Source organism: Acanthisitta chloris, unplaced genomic scaffold (assembly GCF_000695815.1).
Source record: "Acanthisitta chloris isolate BGI_N310 unplaced genomic scaffold, ASM69581v1 scaffold3431, whole genome shotgun sequence".
Classification (NCBI taxonomy): domain Eukaryota; kingdom Metazoa; phylum Chordata; class Aves; order Passeriformes; family Acanthisittidae; genus Acanthisitta; species Acanthisitta chloris.
This window is the reverse complement of record NW_008654187.1, coordinates 63,446-85,505: the sequence shown is the minus strand read 5'-3', so window position 1 is coordinate 85,505 and position 22,060 is coordinate 63,446. Positions and strand designations below refer to the sequence as shown.

General features: G+C 40.5%; 2 protein-coding genes across 2 annotated transcripts in view; one reads left to right on the top strand and one right to left on the bottom strand.

The window, feature by feature from the left end:
• Positions 1-1,832, top strand: part of STRN (striatin, calmodulin binding protein) — a 50,239-nt gene extending 48,407 nt beyond the window's left edge. Inside the window, exons 15-17 of the mRNA XM_009083375.1 lie at positions 358-465; positions 1,272-1,358; positions 1,446-1,832. Coding sequence (XP_009081623.1) covers positions 358-465; positions 1,272-1,358; positions 1,446-1,615 — 365 coding nt within the window. The 3' untranslated portion in view covers positions 1,616-1,832. The remainder of the gene's footprint in view (positions 1-357; positions 466-1,271; positions 1,359-1,445) is intronic.
• Positions 1,833-15,367: 13,535 nt separating this feature from the next.
• The window catches only part of VIT (vitrin), a 34,658-nt gene continuing 27,965 nt past the window's right edge, over positions 15,368-22,060 (bottom strand). The window contains exons 14-18 of the mRNA XM_009083374.1: positions 19,667-19,814; positions 19,379-19,482; positions 18,648-18,874; positions 16,189-16,702; positions 15,368-15,624 (exon numbers count right to left, since the gene is read on the bottom strand). Coding sequence (XP_009081622.1) covers positions 15,446-15,624; positions 16,189-16,702; positions 18,648-18,874; positions 19,379-19,482; positions 19,667-19,814 — 1,172 coding nt within the window. The 3' untranslated portion in view covers positions 15,368-15,445. The remainder of the gene's footprint in view (positions 15,625-16,188; positions 16,703-18,647; positions 18,875-19,378; positions 19,483-19,666; positions 19,815-22,060) is intronic.

The following is a 22,060-nucleotide window of genomic DNA, read 5'->3' as shown; positions in this document are numbered from 1 at the left end:
AAGAAAGTTTGACTTGGCAAGAGGAGGAATGTAGCAGTGGGGAAATGACAGAGAGAGTGTTTTCACTCAGTTTTTGGTTTCACATTTTTGCCTGATGCCCCTATCTAAAACCATGTCCAAAAGCTGGACCTTACTTGGCATGCATATGGTTTATGTATGCCTCTGTGCCTGTGTAATTTGCGAAGTATTTTAGAGTAAGACACATAACATAAGGCTTTACCTGAGAGTTTCCAATGTGTATATATAAGTAAGAATTATCTTGCAAATAAGATTGATTACATATTTATTCCTTAGTGTCGATCTTTCAAAGAACTTATCAATTTACGTGTATTGATGTGTGTGGGTTTTTTTTCTTAGCAGTCAGTTCCTCCTGTCAGATAAACAGAGTCATCAGCCATCCAACTCTTCCAATTAGTATCACTGCTCATGAAGACAGGCACATCAAATTCTATGACAACAATACAGGTATGCATCTTTTTAGCAGGTCTTAGCCATAGTGGTTGTGTAACATAAATCATAACCAGAAGTTCATTATGATTAATATTACTCACATAAATGCTGAGGAATGTTAAGAATTTCTGGAAACAGAAATCTCTCATCACCAGTAGAGCCCAAAGATTGCCAGCCCACTTAAAACTTTGTTGGCACAATGATAAGGAACCTGCATCATTCTCTGTCCATTCTTTTAAAATACCCTATGTGTGGAGTTTATAAATACTTAACATAAAAGAAAGTTTTTTCCAAATCTTTGTGCTTATGTTTATGTTTGTTCTATTGGCTGTCCATATTATTTTGATATTGAGAACAGGAAGCTCTGCCACTTCTTTAGTGCTTCCTAGACCTCTGCCACATTTGACCCATGAATTCTTATTTTTAATATTAAATCATTGCTGTAATTACAATAAGCTGTAATGGAACATTAATCTCTCTGAGTTGACTAAAATTATCCCATATTCTTATGTAGCTTGTATTCTTTGCTTTTAGTATATTCAGTCCCTGACTTTTTCCCATTCGAGACATTACTTAAGAATTCACTTAATTCACCTAAGGGGTAGGTATTTAAAATGCACAGTGATTGCAGTGTCAGTGTGGCTTTGCAGGCATAAAGTTGTCACCTTGTTGATGATACTGCTGCTGTGGGTCTCTGGAGACTGTAAAGTCATGGGACAAAGTCTTCTATTTATAATATCAGATGGTAAGGTCACAAACAGTGAATACAGATAAAAAAGTGAATTGCAGAAAATAACCTAAATAAATCTTTTCTTTCAAAGGAAAACTGATCCACTCCATGGTAGCTCACTTAGATGCAGTTACAAGTTTAGCTGTTGATCCTAATGGCTTGTACTTGATGTCTGGCAGTAAGTACATTCAGATTTCATTTTCTTATTCTCATAATGGTAGCAGGCATGACAATCATAAAGTAAACTGTACTTCTTTTTTTTTAGGTCATGACTGCTCAATTCGCTTGTGGAATCTTGAAAGCAAGACCTGCATCCAAGAATTTACTGCTCATCGCAAAAAGTTTGATGAGTCCATTCATGATGTGGCATTCCACCCCTCCAAATGTTATATTGCCAGTGCAGGAGCAGATGCCCTTGCGAAAGTGTTTGTATGACAGAGTGCTTCCCATTCAACTTTAGCTTTGTATATATTTAACCAGCTGCACAAAAGAGAAGAGGAGGGCATGAGGCATCTTATCTTGCCCTGTAATTCAGAGAATGTTTGTAAGTGTTTAGTTTTGCAGGGTGCTGTTTTCTAAATTGACGTTTGTTCTGGTTTCTGTGAGCTCAGCTGGTGCTGAGAGCTTGGAATCTCTCAGTTTCACATAGTTTTAAAAAAAAAAAAAAGAAATAAAAAAAAAGAAATGCTTTTATTTTAGAGGGTGTGAATTTTCGTCCAGGCAGGCCTTGGGTGAAACTAGGTCTACAAATTCTCTATTAATAAAATGGAGTACTGGAAAGAAGGGGTCTAATTGCATCAGGGAGTAGGAAATGAGGGAAACTTCCTAGGATGCTTCTCATTGAGGAATCTTAATATACTCAAAGTTAAATCACCTGGAAAAGTTATTCAAAGTCAGTTCACATGCTCATTGCTGTATCATGTGAGAGGCACTTTGTCATCCCTTTGGTATGAAGAAAGTAGATCTTATTCAGAGAGCAGTAGCAGATAGTTTATCTCAGCCACCTGGCTGCTAGCCTAAGATAAATGCAATTAAAGGAAAGCAAATTACTAACATAAATTAAAATGCAGTAAAGTTTCTGTTACATCATCTGTGTTATACAGTAAATATTTAGTTTGCAAAAAATTGTATATGATTTTTCAAAGACTGTGTTAGCTGAACCTTTACTGTAGTCCCAATTAACAACAGACTGAAGCAGTCTATATATACTGTAGTAGCAGATTTAACTTATTCAGATTTTAATGCTGTTTATTCTTGGAGATCTGGCACAAGAAATTATCACAAAGCTTTCCAAAGAAGCTGTCCTGCAATTTAGCTATCAACAAACATTCATCTCCTTTTTCTATTCATGCTAAAAAGGGTATCATTCTGGGCATTAAGGATAACAGTGAAATAATTCATTCGAAGATTTAAACCTATACCTGATACTTTGTATGAGTCCTGCCAGTGGAATAGGTGGGAACTAAACAAAGCTCCATCAGTTTGAGGGATTCTGCTACTCCTAGAGGTATCTCCCAGCTTCACTATTTGTGTGATGTTTTAACTTGTCTGCATCACTGGGGTATTGTGCCATTGGTTAGGCTACCTGAAGAATGTGTGCTTCTTGTAGTGACTCAACAGATGTGCTTTGTTCATCTATTCAGAGCTTCTCTGTTTATTTGAATGGCAAATCACTTTTAATCCAATCTTTAAGTCTTTCTATCCCTTCTTAAAGGAAGGTGAGAGGATTCTTTTCTGTTATGTGTCATCAGAATTATTATGGCTCATAAGCATGAAGTTGGTGTTTTCCTCTAATGGGAATGGAAAGCAGAATTTCTGCTGGACATGATTTCTGTTGCTGATGTGAATAGGAAAGAGCCCAATGCAACTCTTCATATACCAGCCTGAGGATAAGACTGGAAACTGATAAGTAAATCTTTACCTTTAAACTGACACTTTGTAAACAGGGGTCAATATATCAACATAGGGTTTGACTGTGTTGTTCCTGGAATGGCATTTGGGGATGGGACCACATTTGAAGCTGATCTCAGAGTTTAAATCAAGTATATTATTTAGAATAAAAGATTGACCTGTGCTGTTTGAGCCTGCAATGCATTATATGTACTGCTAAAATATCCTGGAATACCTTCTATTGCTCAGAATATTCAGATGTGTCACTTCATGATATTGATATGCAATATATTTCCATAGGTAAGATTAGAACTTTTACCATGAAACAGATGACTATGATAATAATACAGATTATTTAGTTTTTATAAAATGTTTTGGTTGTGATGGAAAGGAGAAACTTGGCTGCAAAACTGAGCATTCAACTTTGTGAGAGTTCTGTGTACTTGACTCATATTCTTTCAGTGTCATTATTTTATTTCTTTTTGAAGAGAAAATTACAAAGATTTATTTGAAAAATTCTAAAAGTTATGTATACTATATATGTGTATATATATTGTAAACATGTATTAAATGTGTCTAGTAAGGGAAGACTCCATGGGTGCATTTTAATGTTTTAGTATTAAGAGTTCTCTTGAGTTTGTGTATACAAAGGATAATGGTGTGAGTATGAAATGAATGTTGTGCTTTTGCTTACACAATACAATATGTAGTTACAGTTGTTTAAATTGCTGTACATAAAAACTAATAGGCCAGCATGCTTGTTTTTCAAGACTGTCATTCTGATTACAATTGGAATGTAAGAAGTGGCTGTTCAAATGTGAATTGAAAGATGTTTCCTTCTCATTATTGAGCTCTTGCTCAAACTGAAAAGTGATATTTTTTTTTTTAAAGCTGGCAATAGCTAGAGGATGAGGTGCCTTTAAAACAAAACAAATGTAGCCTTACAAAGAGGTTGTGGAGTATATATATTTTTGTGCTTGTCTTCATAATTGATGTCAATGTCTTTTTACTGTACTTGCTCACATACTTGTAGGACTGCAGGGTATTGTGCATGAGCCTGTCAGGTCTTCTGAACATCATCATAGGAGATAGGGTTGAAAAATTATCTAGGCTATCTAGTCCATCTGCTTGCTAATGCAGGGTTGTAGACTTGTGTTTTAATATTGTCTTGGCCAGTGAGATTTTATATATGTTCTAAACAATGAGGCTTCCGTTCAAAGATTATTTCAATGATTACATCTCACTGACAGGAGGATTTGTGTGATGTTTAGTAGCTATTTTTTGTAACTTCATGCCAGTATTCCAAGCCATGTTTTGTGCCATTCTGCATATTCCTCATGGTCTATGTAATTTGGAACTTGCATGCACAACTGGTTCTATCTGGGTATTTCCATTCCTTTCTGCTTTCTTCAAGCTATTTTTTAAGTCTCCTCGTTTTTACACAACTTTTTCTTGTTTTCAACTTTTTAGCTCCGTTCTCCATATCTTGGTGTCTATACCACTATTCCACATGCATGATTTATTGGACTTAGTCATCTGTTAAGAGTGGTGGTTGTTTGGTTGGGCTTATCCTCTGTAACATGATGCTTTTGTATAGGAAGACCAAACTTTTAATGTCTCAGAAACCCAAATCATATTTCTCTATTTCTGACAGCTGCTTTAAATAACTTTGAGCATTGCTGCTTTTTAAGTTTCTTCTTCCCTTTCAGTACGTTGCTATGATTCTTTTGCAGCTAGAGACTTAATTCATGTTTCATGATTATCCTGGGTCTTATAAGCTTTGAACTTCTGACCTCTGAGGGCACTAAATTATTTTTATTTTCTCCCTTTTTATGTGCAGTTCTTCCTGGTTCAGTGTAATTGGTAACTTTGATTAATTGTGATACATACATTTATTGAAACTGTAAACAAAACTGGACCTAAGGCTTATTCTTGCAAAACCCATTTTTCTGCAACATCAGCATATAGCATTTTACCATTACTATTTTTCCCATATCTAATTCACATGGTAATACTTTTAATGGTAACTTATAATTGTTTGTGTATGTTAGCCTGTGCTACTGATTTTGGTTTTACTAACTAATTTAATGGGAGAATTTTCAGTCCTTCTGTATGCTGAAAGTTGGTCTGCTAGTTTTAAATACTCTCACTTTTATTTCTAATTTACTTCACTGTGCTACTTGCTTTCACATATTTGATTCAGTTACCAAAACGCTTGCACAGAATGATTTGAGAGTCGCCTGGAAGAAGCTCTAGATATATCGTGTCACTCTTACAAAATCCTAGTGTCTGCATTTATCTTTTTATTTTTGTGCCTCAAAGAGAAAACTTCTGACATACCACATAAAAGATTTTACTACTTGTAAGAGAATCACCTGATGAATATTTTGGGATCTTATTCATCTTTATTTTGATAAAATATGTTCTTTAGCAAGAAGCCTCTAGAACTATATGCTACATTGTTTAGGTTATTTTTTTTAGGACATATATTTTCAAGTAATGTTACATTAAAGCAGTCCCATATGTAATGTGTTTGTGTAAGTGTGTGATGTTCACCATACACCTTTGTGATTAGGTCGTACAACACCATTTTTAAGTTGTGAATTTAAAGTAACCAGAAACTTGACCTTTTGGCTAAATGTGTGAGAGATAAAGGACTTAGTCATATCACCTTTTCAGTACACCTGTTGGATCACAGATGTGTCCTCCCCTTTCCCTTCCTCCTTACCTTTTAACAGTGTAATTTTGAGGAGCAGCAATTTCCATAAACTGATGTGTCATTTGAGCAGTGTTTGATGGGTAGAAGTGTTAGTCCATCCCAAAGGAAACAAAAAATTGAAAAGTGGGCATAACCTTCAGATAAGCAAGTTTGGGTTTTCTTTTAATGCCTTTCAAGATGTGTATTTGGAAGCATTTGCAGGCTGTGGTTTGGCAGTGTGTTTGCAGACTGTCCTAGGCATCCAAGAATACGCTTGATATCTCTGTGGAATCCCTAGTAAACCCAAGTTCTATTAAGGAAGAAAATGCAGCCATTGTGGTTGTCCTGTGCTGGTGGAACAGACTGTAGGAGTGTTCTCCTTGGAGTCCTTTTTGCTGAAGCATCAGGTTTGCAATTTAACACACCTAATGTCTGTACTATAGGAGTATCTGCAAATGAAGTTATTGATAGTTTTACTTTGAAGGTCTGTATGCAGTGATTATATGAATTGTGTGCTGAGCAGCAAAAGAAACAGGGAGACCATTTGTTGAAATCTTGAGGGGATAGATAGTAGGTTAAACAGCCAGAACCAGTGTGCCCTTCATGTGACTGGTGTCATCATAGGAGAATTTGGCTGAGGAGCAGTGCAATGATTAGCCCAATGGTACCACAGAGGAAAGCATTAAAAGGTTAGAGTAACAAGTTTAGCAAGGTTTTCCCAAGGTTGTAGGTTGTTTGAAGCATAAAATCTGTATAGCCAGGTTCCAAATTACGCACTCTTTTTGTCAGAATAAAAGGTGAAGATTGTTCAAATTTCAGAATTTTAGATGAGGAGATGACAAGAGGTTTGTAATAGCTATTACTTTAATCCTAAGAACAGACTTACGCCTCTGCCAACATAGTCTTCATGCTGGGGACCCAGTTATGTGAAGGTGAGCTCCTCAGACACTGTAGTGAGACTACTCTTTTGCTTCTGGATATATATTTTACATACTGTGCTATCTGTGTGACACAAACAGCCCATTCTGTAACAAAATACATTTTTGGTACTTTCTCATACAAATGCGATGTGAATGGGACCAGTGGTTCCAGGAAATTTGTGACTCACTTAGCATGTATGTCTTTCAGTTTTCTAATTGGTGAGCTGGTAAGATACATGGAAATAACTGTGAAAACATGATGGTGCTTATAATGTGACATTTTAAAATATGCTGAGATTTGTGGCTGTTTAGTGGAAATTGGTTTGGACTACACCATTAGAAATTAAGAAATCAGAATACAATAGTTGTTAACCATTTCTATGTGGTAAATAAGGTGTTGCAATCCTTGACATGGTAATACGAGTTTTCTTGGGCATCTGCTGCTAGTGAGCACTGTAGGAATGCTCAGTGTAGCTGTTACTATTGAGTGACAGGGAGGAAGAAGAGATATTCCTGAAAAAAATACTCAGATGCTTCAGGAAGCTCCCTTTTTCCATAGGGACATGAAGGCATGGAGAATATTTTGTCTAAATCTGATAATGTATTTATCTGAAGAGGGTTACAGTAGGTGAACAGTCTCGATTCTTTCATCATCAGTGTCTTTAAGCTAGAGACGAATACTGTTACAGAAAAACCAGTAAACTGCCAGTCAAAACCTTTGCCATGTTTCTACTGAGCAGCAGAGAAACTGATGAAAACCAGGGTTGGTCCATCCAGCTATTATCAGGGATGTTTTACAAGAAATAACTCCTATTGTAAAAGATAGTATTACATACAACAGAGCAAATGAACAAAATTCTGGGGAGAGTGGGGAGGGACTAGGATGACTTTTGTGTAACTAGTCCTTGTTGAGCAAAGGCTCTTGTTTAGCTGATGGGACTGTTCCCAGGAAGGAGGATGGTTGGAAATACGACCTTTAAAATGATGACTCTGCCTGTGCTAATGAACATACCTGTTGTGCAGGTTATCTGTCCTTTTCATATCTGCTTTTTATCTTCCCACTTAAATCCTCCTTTAGGTTGCATTTTCTGAGAATCATGAAATTTCTTCTGCAGTGACCTCTTATTGCAGGGTAAATTTCATAAAGGACTATTGACTTTCTCTTGGAGTGGTTTTTTAAAGGGTGGTGGGGTTTCAGCTTCAGCTGTACCCCTCACCACCAAAAGGCTGACTCGTAGCTCCTTCCCAGTTCATTTAGTTCTAACGAATTATCTCTTCCTCAGCCTGCTGACTTAATTTTGCTGCTCTGTAGTCAGTTGTGAAAGCTTGTGAAGTGCTGTATCATGTAGGATGTTTCTGAGAATCTGAATTCCTCTACAGAAGGTGTAAAGATAAGCTCCTCAGTTGGACAGTGCAATTTGTGGGTCTCAGCTGGTTCATTATCAGGACAGATTTGTTGCTAGATTAAGGAATCCAAACTATGGCTGAGCTAAAAAGGCATTTAATAATAATATATACTTTTTAGCCCAACTTTCTTCCTGATCAAGTGTGTGTTAAACTAGTCTTGACCTGCTTGTGCTGCCAAGCCATGTAGTCATCCTGGGAGATCACACTGGTGTTTAAACAATGCCCACACGTTTGCTTTTAAGCTGCTCAAAGCCTTGTGTTGACATGGTCCTCAAGGCCTCCTCACATGCCCTCAGTTTGAAGTGCAGGCTCCCAAAATCACTTCCTGGCTATTTTGAAAAACCCTTGGTCCTCACACCAGCATATTAGACTGGTGTGTGTAGAAAAGCTTTATGCAGCTGGATTTGTACTATTCTGAAAGGGAAAGGATCACTTGTTGCCAAGCCAAATATATTATTTTTGGATTACTTACTAAAAGCAGCCAAAAACATTGTACAAGGGATAAACGATGGACTTCAAGCTAATATTTTTCCATTAAGAATTTATTTTTTTATTCTTCCTGTCATCAAGATACAGTGCTTTTTGAATGTAGCTTGCTTTCAGAGGAATGGCTCCTAGAATAGTTTCCTTGCAGTTGGACATTTACAAACATGCATTGGTTTTGAAAACTGTTTCATGTGTTTGCACTTTTTCTGTAAATGCAAACTGAGCATGTTAGCTAATAATTTCTTATACCTTTATAGCCCAGGCAGACTGAAAAGCAGTCTTGTGCTGTATTTTCCTTGAATAGTGCATCTGAAAAAGCTAGTAGAAGGAACTCCATGATGAGATGACTTTTGTTGCTGTAAGGTTTTCTTTTGACATTTGTCAGCATATAAACTATCCACATTGTATTTTGCATAAATATCTTCAGTTGACTTGTCAGGTTAAAAAAGACAAATGTCTTTGCTGTATGGACTGTAGTTTGGATTTGGGGTTTTTTGGTTGCTTATATAATATGCTTTATTTCCTCTCTACAAGAATAAGTATTGAACTTAGACTTATCTGACAGTTCTCTTCAGGCAAGTTACCACAGGTGATAACCTCCCTTACATGTTAGTAGTTACAGTTGCTCCTCTTCTCTTTTGGGTCACTTCCATGACAGCTATTTGATAAGAAAAGGCTTTTGTGGCTGATAGATAAACAGCTAAAGGAAATTCAGACTCCCCTTCAGAACTATGCTGAGCTTATAATTTTGTATGCCAGTTTTGAATGACTGCTTTGAAACAATGTTGGGCTTCAAGTGTCTTGCAAAATATTGGATCCAAATGAGAAATTACTTGTTGAGTAATGGTCTTTTGTCAGTTTTTTTGTCTGTGGCTCAGTACAAGGCTGTGTCAGAATTTCAGTACCGCCAAATTACCTTGTTTAAAAGCTACTGTTGTACAAATGTGGATGTTATTTTAAGTGAGAAATTCTGTTTTCTAATTTGTGAAGGAAATCGTTTTCTTGGGAGTAAGCATCTATAAATGTAATGTATTTTATGATTTCAAAAAGGCTTCTTAATCATGGGACATGAGGAAAGTGAGAAAGTGACTCGTTCTCCATTCACTTTAAATGAAAGTGCTTCTTCAAACACTTAATATTAGCTTCTTATTAAAACTCAGGAGTTTGAAATCCTGGATAAATATCTAAAATGGCAAAGATAGGAAAATCAGAGGGAGATTACTTTGAAAAACGCCAGTATAATTTTGCGCTTCTCAACTGCAGCCCTGAATTTTCTCTTTTTCACTGCAATTCATATTTTGTGAATCTTCTTGGATAGGTTATATTTAAAGCTACATTCACTTGCCTGAATAAGTCAAATAAATATTTTGTCATTAAAATTATATAGATCTGCTTATGTTAGTGTGCAATTTAAAATAAGACCCCATTGAGGTAACCATGCAGGTATTTGTATTGGTATGACAGTAGTGAAGTGGGGTAGCTGTGTACTGTACCCGCATTCTGTGCTGAGCAAAATCACATGGACTTCCAGAATAAGCAATGGTTTTTAAAAGCAGCTTTATTTAATGTTACAGCAGCAAGTAAGTGTCATTTGTACCATATAATTATGTAAATTGGGTGCTAATAAATACTATTTTTCAACATTTTTGCATTGTGTTCATAGTTCTGCATTTTATCACATGATGTGTGGGTTTGGAGTGTGTGCTAGGAGGGGGAAGTGCACTCAGACAAAGACAAGTAGATGTGTTTGAAGGGGCTTGACTTAACTCCATGTGAACTTCATACTGAACTGTGCCACGTGTTACCTTTCACGGTGGTGTTTCAGTTTTTCTGTTCTCCATATGTCTTGGTTTTGTACTGCTCTGCCAGCTTGGTGCTGTTGGCACCCTACATCTTTCCATGCACTTACTTAGGCACGTGGTCCCTTGTTTGGGGGTGAATATGGAGTGAGCAGACATGCAAAGTGCGTGCGGGGCCGCTGTGCCAGAGCTGGTCTGTCAGCGGTGCATTGATCTCAGTGAGATATGTTGCACATTCATTTAACATTAAAATAAGAGCATGGTTCTGCCCTTGGGGAGAGGATGAGGGAGAGCAAACCACACATCACAGATGGTAGTTGTGTTGCTACAGGAAGATGCTCAGAACGGCACTGTGAGGGGGTGGTATGGGAACCTACACAGAACTGAGCAGAACAACTCGTTAGTGAGTCCATGCTGTTTTTTCTAAGCTTGTAGGTGGGATAAACCAAGTTCTCATCTTATCTTTGTGGTAGGTAAAATAACCCTTCTGGTTTGGTCCTACTCGTCATCTTGCCTCATAGGATAGGAGGAATAACTTCATGAAATGGCAATACAGTTGCATTTACCCTGGTGGTGTGCCTCTAGAGAGGATCAATAGGAGATTCCTGATTCAGGGAGAAAAAAGGTTTCATGGGCAATGTAGGAGTGATCCTTCCATGTGGGAAGTCTTCCTAACATGCTTATGAGTTTGCCTATGAACAAGACATGTCCCAGTGACGATTTGGGTGTGAGAAAAGTGAGCATATTCGGCAAATATGGTGAAACTTTTACCATTTCTCCTTGTGCTTGAAAAGAAGTCATTACTATGAGCGAGTGCTGGAGTTCTTTATCAGAGTTTTCATTAGAAATAAGAGAAGGGATTAATCTGGTGTTAAGGAAAATAACATTTGTGTCTCTTGCCATTCAGTATTACTGACACAGTTGACTGTGGGGAATGTAGCTGATGCAATGCTAAAAGCTGTGACATCCCCACTCCCAGTTTAAGTTTTAAAAAGAAAAAAAATTACTTTGAGGAATTTGAGGCATTCAGCTGTATAGATGCACATTTGCAATGGTTTCAATATGTAGATGACTTAGGAAATATAGATAGCCTGGTACTGTCTAAGACTTCTCAAAATGAGATGGGAAAAAAAAGGGATCAAGTTGTTTCCATAATGTTTCTGCTGGGAAGAGAAAAATAGGTAGAAGAATGATAGAGTGACTGTTCAACCATGAAGTAATTTGAGGTATGTATACCACAGAAGACTGACCTAAGTTTGGTGTCTAGGCATTATTTCTGGTATTTACTCCTTGCTTTGACTTGCTTAAGTAGATAACATAGATAATTTTATGTGGAGTTTACAGACAGGGTATTAAATCCCTAAAGATGTTTAGATTGGGTTGGTCCTGGCTGGATGCTTAACCCCAGAGCTTTTCCTGGTCACTGGAATAGTTCCCCTTGTGTGCTGGAGAGCCATGAGGGAAAGAATACAATGAAGAAGGGGAAGCTTGTTTGCCTGCCTGTCAGCAGCAGGCATGGAGAAACCCTCTTGCCAAACCAGCAAAGCAGCAGCAGCTGAGGAACAGGAGGGTACACACAGCAGCACCAGGTGGGACTCATCTCGTGGCCCTTCTCTGTTGGATGTCTCTGCCAGATGGGAAGTTCCACTGTACTGATCAGGCATCTGAAAGTAAGTGGCCCAGCATCAAGTGTCTGGAAATCTTGATCCTCTTTTGATTCAGTCCCACATCTAGAAAAGTGTGTAGAAACTCTCTTGATTTTTTTTTTTTTTTCATCTTCCAAGGTCTGGTTCCAAATAAGACATCATCCTGCAGACTTTGGAAAGTACGTGTGATTTTGATGCCTTTCAGTTATTAGACTCTGCTCCAGTGACTAGTTCCTCTGACAGGAAATTTTTTTGGTAGCTCACTCTAAGGGAGTTTGTCATCTGAGCATGTAAAAGGACACATTGAAGCACCTGAGGCTTTGGCAACCTTGCTAGGTCTTCTGTAATGTAGTAATAACCTCAGCTTTGTTTCAGAAACTGAAATACATGGGCCATATTCGGTGTTTATTTTTTAACCCCATATGAGATGACATGCACTGCATATGCCTTTGGGACAATTTTATTGCAAAAGATATAGCAACTTATGTTGATAAGCTCAAAATAGCTTCTATATGTTACAGAAGGAGTTCTGCTGCTTTCTGCAAACAAATATACCCGCTTGAATATTTATGAAGATATATATGTGAGTTATCTTGTTTTTTAATAAAACAGTATTTAAAGACTTCAGTAGGTGGCAAGTATTTTGATTGCTATGAAAGGTAAGGGTTCAGAGGAGTGTGTTCTGATTGCTTTTGTTAATGAAAGGGTATATTTTTACAAGTTTTGAGGCTTCTGCTAAAGTTTGCACTATGAATAGGGCATCTAAGTTTAGATGAGAGATTAAACCACTTTGACATTCTGAGATCCAACAATTTCAAAGTCATCCCAAGAAGTTAATAAAAACGCACATTGGCAAATGAACACCACAGTTGTTCTGTAAACTTAAGATAAACCATTCAAACAACAACAAACCCTGAAGTGCCCTTTATAAATGCTTGACAGAAGATAGCTGTGCAACTGCCCTGTGAAAGAGCCTTGGAAAGCTTACTGTCAGTGCTTGAAGTTTAAGCTTTAGGAAGAAATTATATCCTATATGCATATACCCCTTATGCATATCCTAAAGAACACTTGTGCTCCAGCTCTTCCTGACGTCTTGGCTGTCATTGCTGTGCTTTTGGCTGAGCACAACTGAACCACTGGGGAGTCTCTGCCAGGTACCAGTCCTCTGTGCTGCAGCAGTGCAGTCAGTATGGAGAACAATATGTGGAGGTAAGTTGTCGCATTAAAAATTAAGCCACAATATTAGGGGTAGCTATAACTTATTTAGGCCTTTTTCTCAGCTAGCCCTAAGTCAAGCCCCAAGCAAACAGGTTTTCAGACAATAAATCTGGTGTCTGAACTGAAGTCCCCAGTAAATTTAGTTTCTGTGTTTGAGTTTTGTTCAGCCCCATGTAATGTCCCTTGTTGAAGGGAAAGATGTGTTCAGCAGAACAGTAGTGAGGAGGTGGGTCAGGAAATGGGGAGTATCAGGAGTTGCTCTGCTTATGCCTAACTCTCTATCCTTAATCGTTTTTTCAAGCCAAGAAGCTATTGCTGTGGAAGTGCAGCAGCACAGATTAGTGTTAAAAACTCTGCATACAAATACATCTTTTATGTCATTGGTTTTTAGGAAGCTGGCAGTGCCCTGCACCTTCTGTGTAGATAGTATTGCTGGACTGATGATGTTCAGTTAAAGCTGAAATTTAATGTTTCTTTAAGTGGAAGACCTGAACCTTCCCTGTGTAAAACCACTGTTTCATACAGGACTAGTTTTGATAACCTCCTGAGAGGTCCCCAGCCTGGATTTTGTTACCACACCAGGGAGATCATACAAAATATATTACTTGCATTATGCTTACTTAATTAGCAATTTTTGTGCTACTTCAGTCATGTTTCCAAAGATAATGATTTAAAAGATTGGGCTAATTTTGCAAACAGAAAGGAGTTTCCTTTATGGTAATTTGCTTCAATTAAAATTTTTATGTGACTAATAAATATCTTGGGTCATGGTCATTAAGACCAATGCTCTTAAAATTCTGATTTGCAAGTAATATGGGAAATTTGAGTTTTAATTTCCTTCCATTTCCTGCTAGTTCCACAAGCCTGACGTGACACAACTTTATAAGGTGCATGAGCACGCACTTTTTATTGGTTCCTTTGATAACTTTGCTTAATTAACATATTTTCTTGAATTATACTTGATGGAATGTAACCAGCAACTGCTGCTTCCTAATTAAAGTGCAATTCTTTTGGCCCTGCTAATGTGTCAGTCCTCCCCCACTCACCAGTGATATGGGTAGTTCTTCAGTTAAGAAACCACCATGTGTTTTAAATAATCCAGAGCTGTAGTAGGTACATTTTTAAATGAATTCATGGAACAGAAGTTAATCCCAAATATGAAAAAGGGTCTCTGTAAATGCTTGAAATGCTGCTTTTCCCAGTGTATAATGTGGAACTCCTGATAATTCCCTCTTAAATCTGGTTAATGGCTCTTGAATAGCTCTCCTCACACTAGAGGCTGCTGTAAGCCGTTTTGAGGGGTGGTTTAACAAGAGAGTGGTGGGTCTTAAATGCTTTTCTGATTGCAGGCAACTTAAACCCACATTTTTTCTCAAGGAGTCTCATGTGTCTTGGCAACTCTCATGTGGTCCTGCAGGCACTGAACTACCCAAGAGTCAAGCAAGAGAGCTAAAGGGGCAAGACATTTCTTTAAATCAAATATCAATGCAGTATTGTAGGATGCTAGATTCCAGTTCCTGCATGTTGTCTGCCTTGTGGATTTGGGGCTTTATTGGGCTTGACCCTTTCCTTTGACTTGCTTTTCAGTCTCTCAGGGTTTGGGTAGATCTCAATAGTTGAATTTACACTAGCTGAAGCTTAACTTGCTGGCAAGAGAGCAGTATGGAGAGATTGTCTGCTTTTGAGAAGGTACTCAAATTTGAGTTGTGCTCCTCCTCCAAAAGAAGTGTCTAGTATTTCAGCCCTGACCTGGGTGCCATCTGGTGGGCAGTGCCACACAGAGGTGCTTCTGCCACAGCAGCTCAGCAGCATGGCCACTTCTGAAGGAACCTGGCCACTTCAGGGAGCAGGTGGTACTTTTTAAGGAGTTTGTGTGTGTCCAGAGCTGAGAATTGAGCAACCTGGGGCTCTATACCGGAAGGAGCTTTTCAAAGCACTACAGTTATTTTCTCCATGTTTACTGCCTCTTTTGCTATCCAGCCAAACCAGAGTTTCTGAAGCCTGCAAGGGAAAAATTAAAAATCAAGAGTCTACACAGAGCATGATCATGCATAGGGACAGAGCTGCAATCAACCTTGCTGACTGGAAAGTGCCAGAGGAAAACACCTCCAGTGTTTCTTGAACTGAGGGCTAGCATTATTCCTGTGGCACTTGGTGTGCCTTCAGCATGGTGCCCAAGGGTCCTGCCTTGCTTGAGTCAATCAGTTCCGTGGCTGGGAATTAAATTCTGTGCAAATGTTTTGGATGAGCTGATTAACATAGCGGTAGAGGTTGTCAAATTCATCCACAAAGAAGGAATGCTCCTTATCGGGGTCTGTTGCAATGGCTTCAAGTTCATCTGGGGCTGCCCAAGCAACTCCAATGGAGTAAGCAATAATTCCTGAAAAGAAACCCAGAGTTTAGAATAAGCATAAAAGTTTTCACTGCATTAAATTTAATTTAAGACCAATACTGCAAATGTAGCTTCCAGGCCACCAAAAAAGTTGCAGTGCTCTCTCTATAAAAATGGTGTTTTCAAATTGGGCGAAAGGTGTAGTTTGTGCTTTTGCCAACAGCAAAAAGGTTTAAATGATAGTAAAGCTTTTGCTCTGAGTCTAAACATGCTCCTGTACAAAGCTTCTCATTCCAATCAAATGTGTTGAAAGATGTATGATTATCCTGACTGGAAAGCCAAAGGAGTCATGTGTTACTAAGGCAGTAGAAATCCTTTGAGATCTCCTAGATATAGCTGCATTTGTGATGATTTAGGTGGTGTTTTTTCTTCAGAAGTTCCTTGGTCAGATATTAAACAGATGCTGATCTTGCTAGAGCTAAATGAGACCCAGTACTACTCTTCCTTCATAAAGTTTCATCTGGTACCTTCAAATTGTAGCAAACTGCATTTATCTGACCTGGATAAATGCAGAGGCACATGGGGAGAGCAGGTAGTGATAGAGGAGCTTACCATTTTGGTGAGCTGCCATGGCTGGCACACTGACATCGTCGTAAGACCTGCCATCTGTGATGAGAATCATGATCTTTCTTTTGTTGGGTTTGGATTTGCTGAACAGCTGCTCTGAGGCATAGCTGATGGCTGCTCCCGTGCTGGTCCCACCACTCCAGTAACTGATCCTTTTAATAGCACTCAGCACGTCCTGCTTTGTGCTGTACTTGTCAAAGCTGAACTCCAGCCTTTGCTCATAGGTGTACTGAATGGCTCCAATGCGGGTGTCGGTGTCCGAGATCTCAAACTCCTTGCTGATGTTGACTACAAACTGGAGGACCGTGCGGAAGTTGCTGGTTCCGACGCTGCTGGAGCCGTCGATTACAAAGCCAATGTCAGCTGAATTGAGACATGTCTTGCTGCAAACCAGCCGGTCGGTGTCGCAGACACGCTTCACCAAGGGCTGCACCACCTTGTGTAGGCTGAACCAGCTGGGCACATTGATGGAATAGAAACCGTTGGTCCTGCACACTGCCTGCAAGGCAACACAAGGCTGAATGCAATGGAAATTCAGTCCACCTGTTTCTGCTGGGGTATGTAGATAAGTTGTAAATATAGGCGCCTGGAAAGAGCAATGCTGGAGTCTGAAATGGCCTCTCCTCCAGTTACCATCTGCTTCCCTGGGAAATGATGTCAATGTAGCATCACAGAATCTTGTGTAATGAGACAGTTTTTCCTGCCTTTTTTAAAAAGCTGTGGGATGGAGCTGATATTATAGTAGTGAAAGAAATGTAACAGGCAAGTTTGTCACCTGTCAAGCTATTTTCCATGGGAGCCTGTGTGTTTGCCGGATAGTAACTTTAGCTCCCATCGTTCAGGGCAACAAGGAAAGGTTTGCCTGCTGACAAACCCTACTGCTTTGAACTGAAAACCGGGACTGGAGTTGGGTGGTGTGTGGGTCACACCCTTCTAAGCAGAAAAATCCAGGCAATTTTTGTGCAAAATGCAAAAAGCCTGTAAAGATTTCCTGTTGTGTTGGCTCTGGCAAATAGTAAAAGGAAAAAATCTTTACCTTTTATAAGAGAATACTTACAGGGGCCAGATCTGTGGGGTTTTTTTATATGATTAGTGAGAGTCAGGTGAGCATGGGTAGGAAGTAGGGGTGGCACAGAAGGGGAAGTGCGGGAAGTCAAGTGGGGGCAGGAGTAGTGGTCTGGACGGTCTGGATCAAATTCTCCTTGGCTTTAGTGCCTTCTAAATGCCAATGCCTCAGGTCTCTGGGTAAGAATATTTTGCTAAACCAGGCTTTATCCATCAACTTTGTGATGGTGTGTGTGTCTGACTGTTTTAAGAGACCAAGGCACTGGTCTTGACTTGCATAAAGCCTATCAGCTCCAAGGGAGTTACAGTTCCCTCCAGTCTGGGCTCTTCATGCTGTCCTGCTCTCATTTGCTCTTTTTACTGTCTTGCTACTAGTTTTGTTTATGATTTATCAAGTCACCATTCCCTCTTTACCTTCCTATTCTGAGCCCGCTCTACTCTCACTTCTGCTGTGTCCCTAGCAGGTTTGCAGAGTCTCACTGTAGCTTCGCCCTTTCAAAAAACATTAAATGCAAATGAGACTACAATCCAATTAAACACTGACCGGAGACAGCTCGACTCTCTGGAGCAGCTCTGAAACTCATGGGAGATTATTTTGCCACAGAGTGACCCAGCTCAGATGGGAATCTGTATTCTGAAAATACCAGATAACTCAACCCTGCTTTCTGAACCCAGCCTGGTCTGGCACTTTGATAGATACCTCCTGCTGTAACTGGGTGCCAGCTTGCCCTGAAGCACTGTTGAGCAGGCAGCTACTGCTGGTGCCAAATACAGATCAATCAAGGCTTGCATTCTTTTTTGTATTTTTTTTTTACTGCACCCAGCAGGGAAACTATTTTTCAAATAGCTACCATGAAGTCCTATAGCAGCAGAAAGAAATAACTGAAAAATAACCTGCATCAACAGTGGAAACAAAATGGTTGAGTTACCCAATATAGCTGATAAAATCGGAGGTGCCTATGCTGGGAGTGTCACAACATTCATTTGTGTGGCACCTGTTTGTAAATGCAACACTCACATTAGGTTGACAGGGCTCCTCACCCTTTGCCAGGTGGGATATGCACAGCAGAAGGCTTGTGGAAAGCTCGGACTTCAATTGTGCCTTGTCATGCTGCTGAACATTTGGAAAACCTCTTGTCAGTCAAAAGCCATTTGCACCACGATGCACCTCAAAACAGAACTTTACTGACTTCCATCCCCTTTCTGACTTCAGTGTTGCTGCCTGACTTTTTGTACAGGAGACCTCAAGACAACAATCCATGCAAGCAGGACAAGAAACAACCATAAGTGATAAGAAGGAAAAGGAAATGCCCTGAACGAAATAGGTTGGAAAATATAGTCAGAGCCAAGCTCCTGGCAAGACCCAGCCCTCTAAGTACCTTGTCCACAAAGTTTGGTTCAATAACGTTCTGCTTCTCACTCTGAGCAGCTGCTTCAACAGTGACAAAGAAAATATTGATTCCTGATTCTCTAGCCAGCCTGGAGGCCTCTTCCACTCGATCAGTTGGCCAACCATCCACCATCACTACAACCACATTGGGTGCTCCACCTCGGTTTCCATTAGCATCCAAAAAGAAGTTCTTATTAACAAATGAAAGTGCCTTCCCTGGAAGAAAAGAGGAGTTGAGGAGGAGTTACAGATCTGGAAGCACCCTACCTGATAGCATCCCATGAAATGGTATGCAGAGGGCTGACTCAAGTGTTGGAGCCTGTGGAGAGTGGAGGAAAGCAGTGGCTGTGGCTGTGTGAGCAGGAGGGGAGGTCACTACTGGTAGTGCCAGTGCCTTCTGAGCCCTCCTGCACTGAACCTCCTCGCTATGCACCAGAAAAGCTGGGGTTGATGAGCTGGGCTAGCAAGGATCCTCAAAGCATCAATGGGAACTGCCCACAGGGAGACAGGTATATCCTGTCCACTTATGGTGGATTTGCAGTGCCCTGGAGCAACACATGCAGGTCATGGTGGGAGGAGTGCCCCCTCACCAGCCCTGCCCTGGCACTGAGCACTGTTTCATCACAGCCTCTGTACCCCATGAGGAGGTGTGGGCTTGCTATAGCCCAGGATCTGAAGCCCTTCCATAACTGAGGATGTGCAAGGAGTCCCATCACCTACCAACATTGGAAAGTCCCCCTTTTTGTTGAATTTTCTCAATGGCATTTCTTAGGTCCTTGGAGTTGGCATAGGTTTTTAAGTTAAATTCTGTGGAAGGGTCATCTCTAAAAGAAGAAATGAGAGTAAATATCAGTGTTTTGCTCCACATGCAACACAAAAGCTGTAGGACCCATCTGTGCTGCCTGGCTCCTGAGTGCGAGCTGGAGTGAGGCCTTTAGCACATATCAGCCGCCAGAGCATGCACTTGTGCCCTGTGGCAATGACAGTAGGTCCACTAGAAGTTCTTACCCATACTGAACAATGCCCATCAGAGGACCAGCACTGCCGATGCCGAGGGCTTGAGCCACATTACCAAGAAAGCGCTTCTGGAGCTGAAAGCGGCGTTTGCCGATGCTCCAGCTCCCATCCATCAAGAAGGACAAATCAACCTTGCAATCTGAGGAGAGTTATAGAAACACAGAAGATATTTTTAGTCCTTTCTGATAGCTGTGCTTCTTGTTAACAGCAAAGGCCTAAAAAGTCTGCATCCAGTGACTTGTCCTGCTGTGCAAGCTCTACGGAAAAGCCTTTGACAAGGACAAGTCACAGCTGGGGGTTCAAGTCTGTTCTAGTCATTGATAAATACAACCCTTGGCATTAGTTTCTCCTAGACAACATACAAGCTTGGCTGTGTGACAAAAGGGTAAGAATCTTTTCCCAGAGGTCAGTCTAGGAGGACTGCATTTGCGGGCTAGAGAGGTCAGCCACACAGGAGCAAGCTGGCTTGTATCCTGTGCCCTCAGAGCCATGGCTTGGGCTCAGCATGCTTTATTTGCAGCCCAGAAGTGGTGGGAGTTTGCAAAGCCAGCCATGATCCTTGAATTTTGTGGTCTGGCCACCTGCAGAGAAGAAACTACAGGGATTTCCTTGGTTATGCTTTTTTGAGCTTAATTGGTATAAAAGACATACCAGGAACAGTTCTTCACATACTGTGTTAATGCTGCTTAGAAGGGAGAGAAGTTTCTGAAATGTGTGATGCCTCAGGGGAAGGACACCATGGGGTCTCTTTGAGGAGCTGTAGACAGCAATCCTGGCAACTCTGTACTTCTGAATGAGAATCGTTCATCAGTTTCATTCTGGGCTGCAGCTAACATTAGGGGTGATGATTTTGCTTGGTGTGTTCAGACTGAGTAGGGGCTCTTTTTGTATGTTGCTGTACCTGTGTGTGCAGCAGCAGCATTGTGCTGTTGTGTATTGCCCCTCTGGGCTGAAAGCAATGTTCTAGGAAAGGTATACCTGCACCCAAATAAACTCTTCCCTTTAATTACACAGATGAACCTCATATTTGTGCTTCTGCAAATGCTGTCTTCATCACTGCCAGCCTACTTCCGTATCTCTGCAAGTTAGTGGTAAAATACTCATCAATGGACTGCAACCATGAGCAGGATCAAAATTTGGCTTAACTAGAGCGCTAATTAACATTTTCCTCCTCCGGTGTCCGGGTCATCCCCATCTATTGATTTTCCTCTGATGATGCCTCCTACCAATCAGACTGTTCAAACTAGTGTGTTTTAATCATTAGGTAGCCCCAAGGCTACAAAGCGCCAATTGTTCTTAGTGGCTTATGCAACTGCCTCCCATCTCATTACCTTCAATTTTTTCTCCCATAGCTGTCTCTTTTTTCTAATTCCAATAATGCTGAATTACAGGAGCGTGACTGAGAATTGTGTCCATTCACAGCAGATCATGAGGTAAGGTCGGGAACCCACAACAAATAACACTTCAATTAACGGCCAAACTTTCCTGAATTTGTTGTCCTTCAAAGGGAGCTGCACCATGCTGTCTATATGTGGAAACTGGGCAGTTAGTTAGCCAGCAGGGTCTGGCTACGCAAAGATTTGCATACACTTATATACTGACTTAATTTCTGGGGAGGATTCAGACAGCAGGAGTATTTTGGTGCTGGGACATTAGAGGAACACTGCAAGAGCTCAGGCTAAGGGTGCTTCGTAGGGAGGTGAGCACTTTCTGATTTGCAGGGAGGCAAGATCTGAATTAGAGCTTTTATGGTCCTAGGTGTATCAGCGGGATGAGAGTTTTGAATCTGGTGTGCCTTATCTCAGTTCAACTGATGGAAACACAGCTGTCCTTGCCTGCATCTCTGCTGCAATGAGTTCTGCTTTCCTGCAGTGCAATGGGATCTGTAGGGAAGAGCCTTCCCCTTTTCTTTTTTCCCCCCCTTATTTCTGTACAAGTTTCAGGTGTATTTGACATCTTTGGTAGGGAAAAGAATACTTTTAAATGTTAGGAGTAGCTCCTGGGAATACATTTGGTTCAGTAGTTGATGTAAAGTGTCCAGTCAGCGTTCATCCGCTGGAGGATGGGCAAGAGAGGACCCAGATCCTGATGGGAGGGTGAAGCCTCCTCTCCAGGATGGAGAGGTGGCTCTCATGAGGAGGTGGCAGACAACTCCCTCTCTCCACTCAGAGCTTGCTTTTTCTTTCTCCTTCCACTCTGGGGCCCATCCAAAGATGTGTCAATGGGCAAATCTGCCTTTTAATTAGAAAGGACTGTAGATTTCCTTTTCAGAGTAGGGGACCCTACATTTTCTGCGTTGTCCTTGAGGGATCCTTGATGCTCCCCCTGCATCCCCTCTCTCCTCACTGTGTCAGGCACCAGGTCACTTTCTCAGGTGGTTTCCTT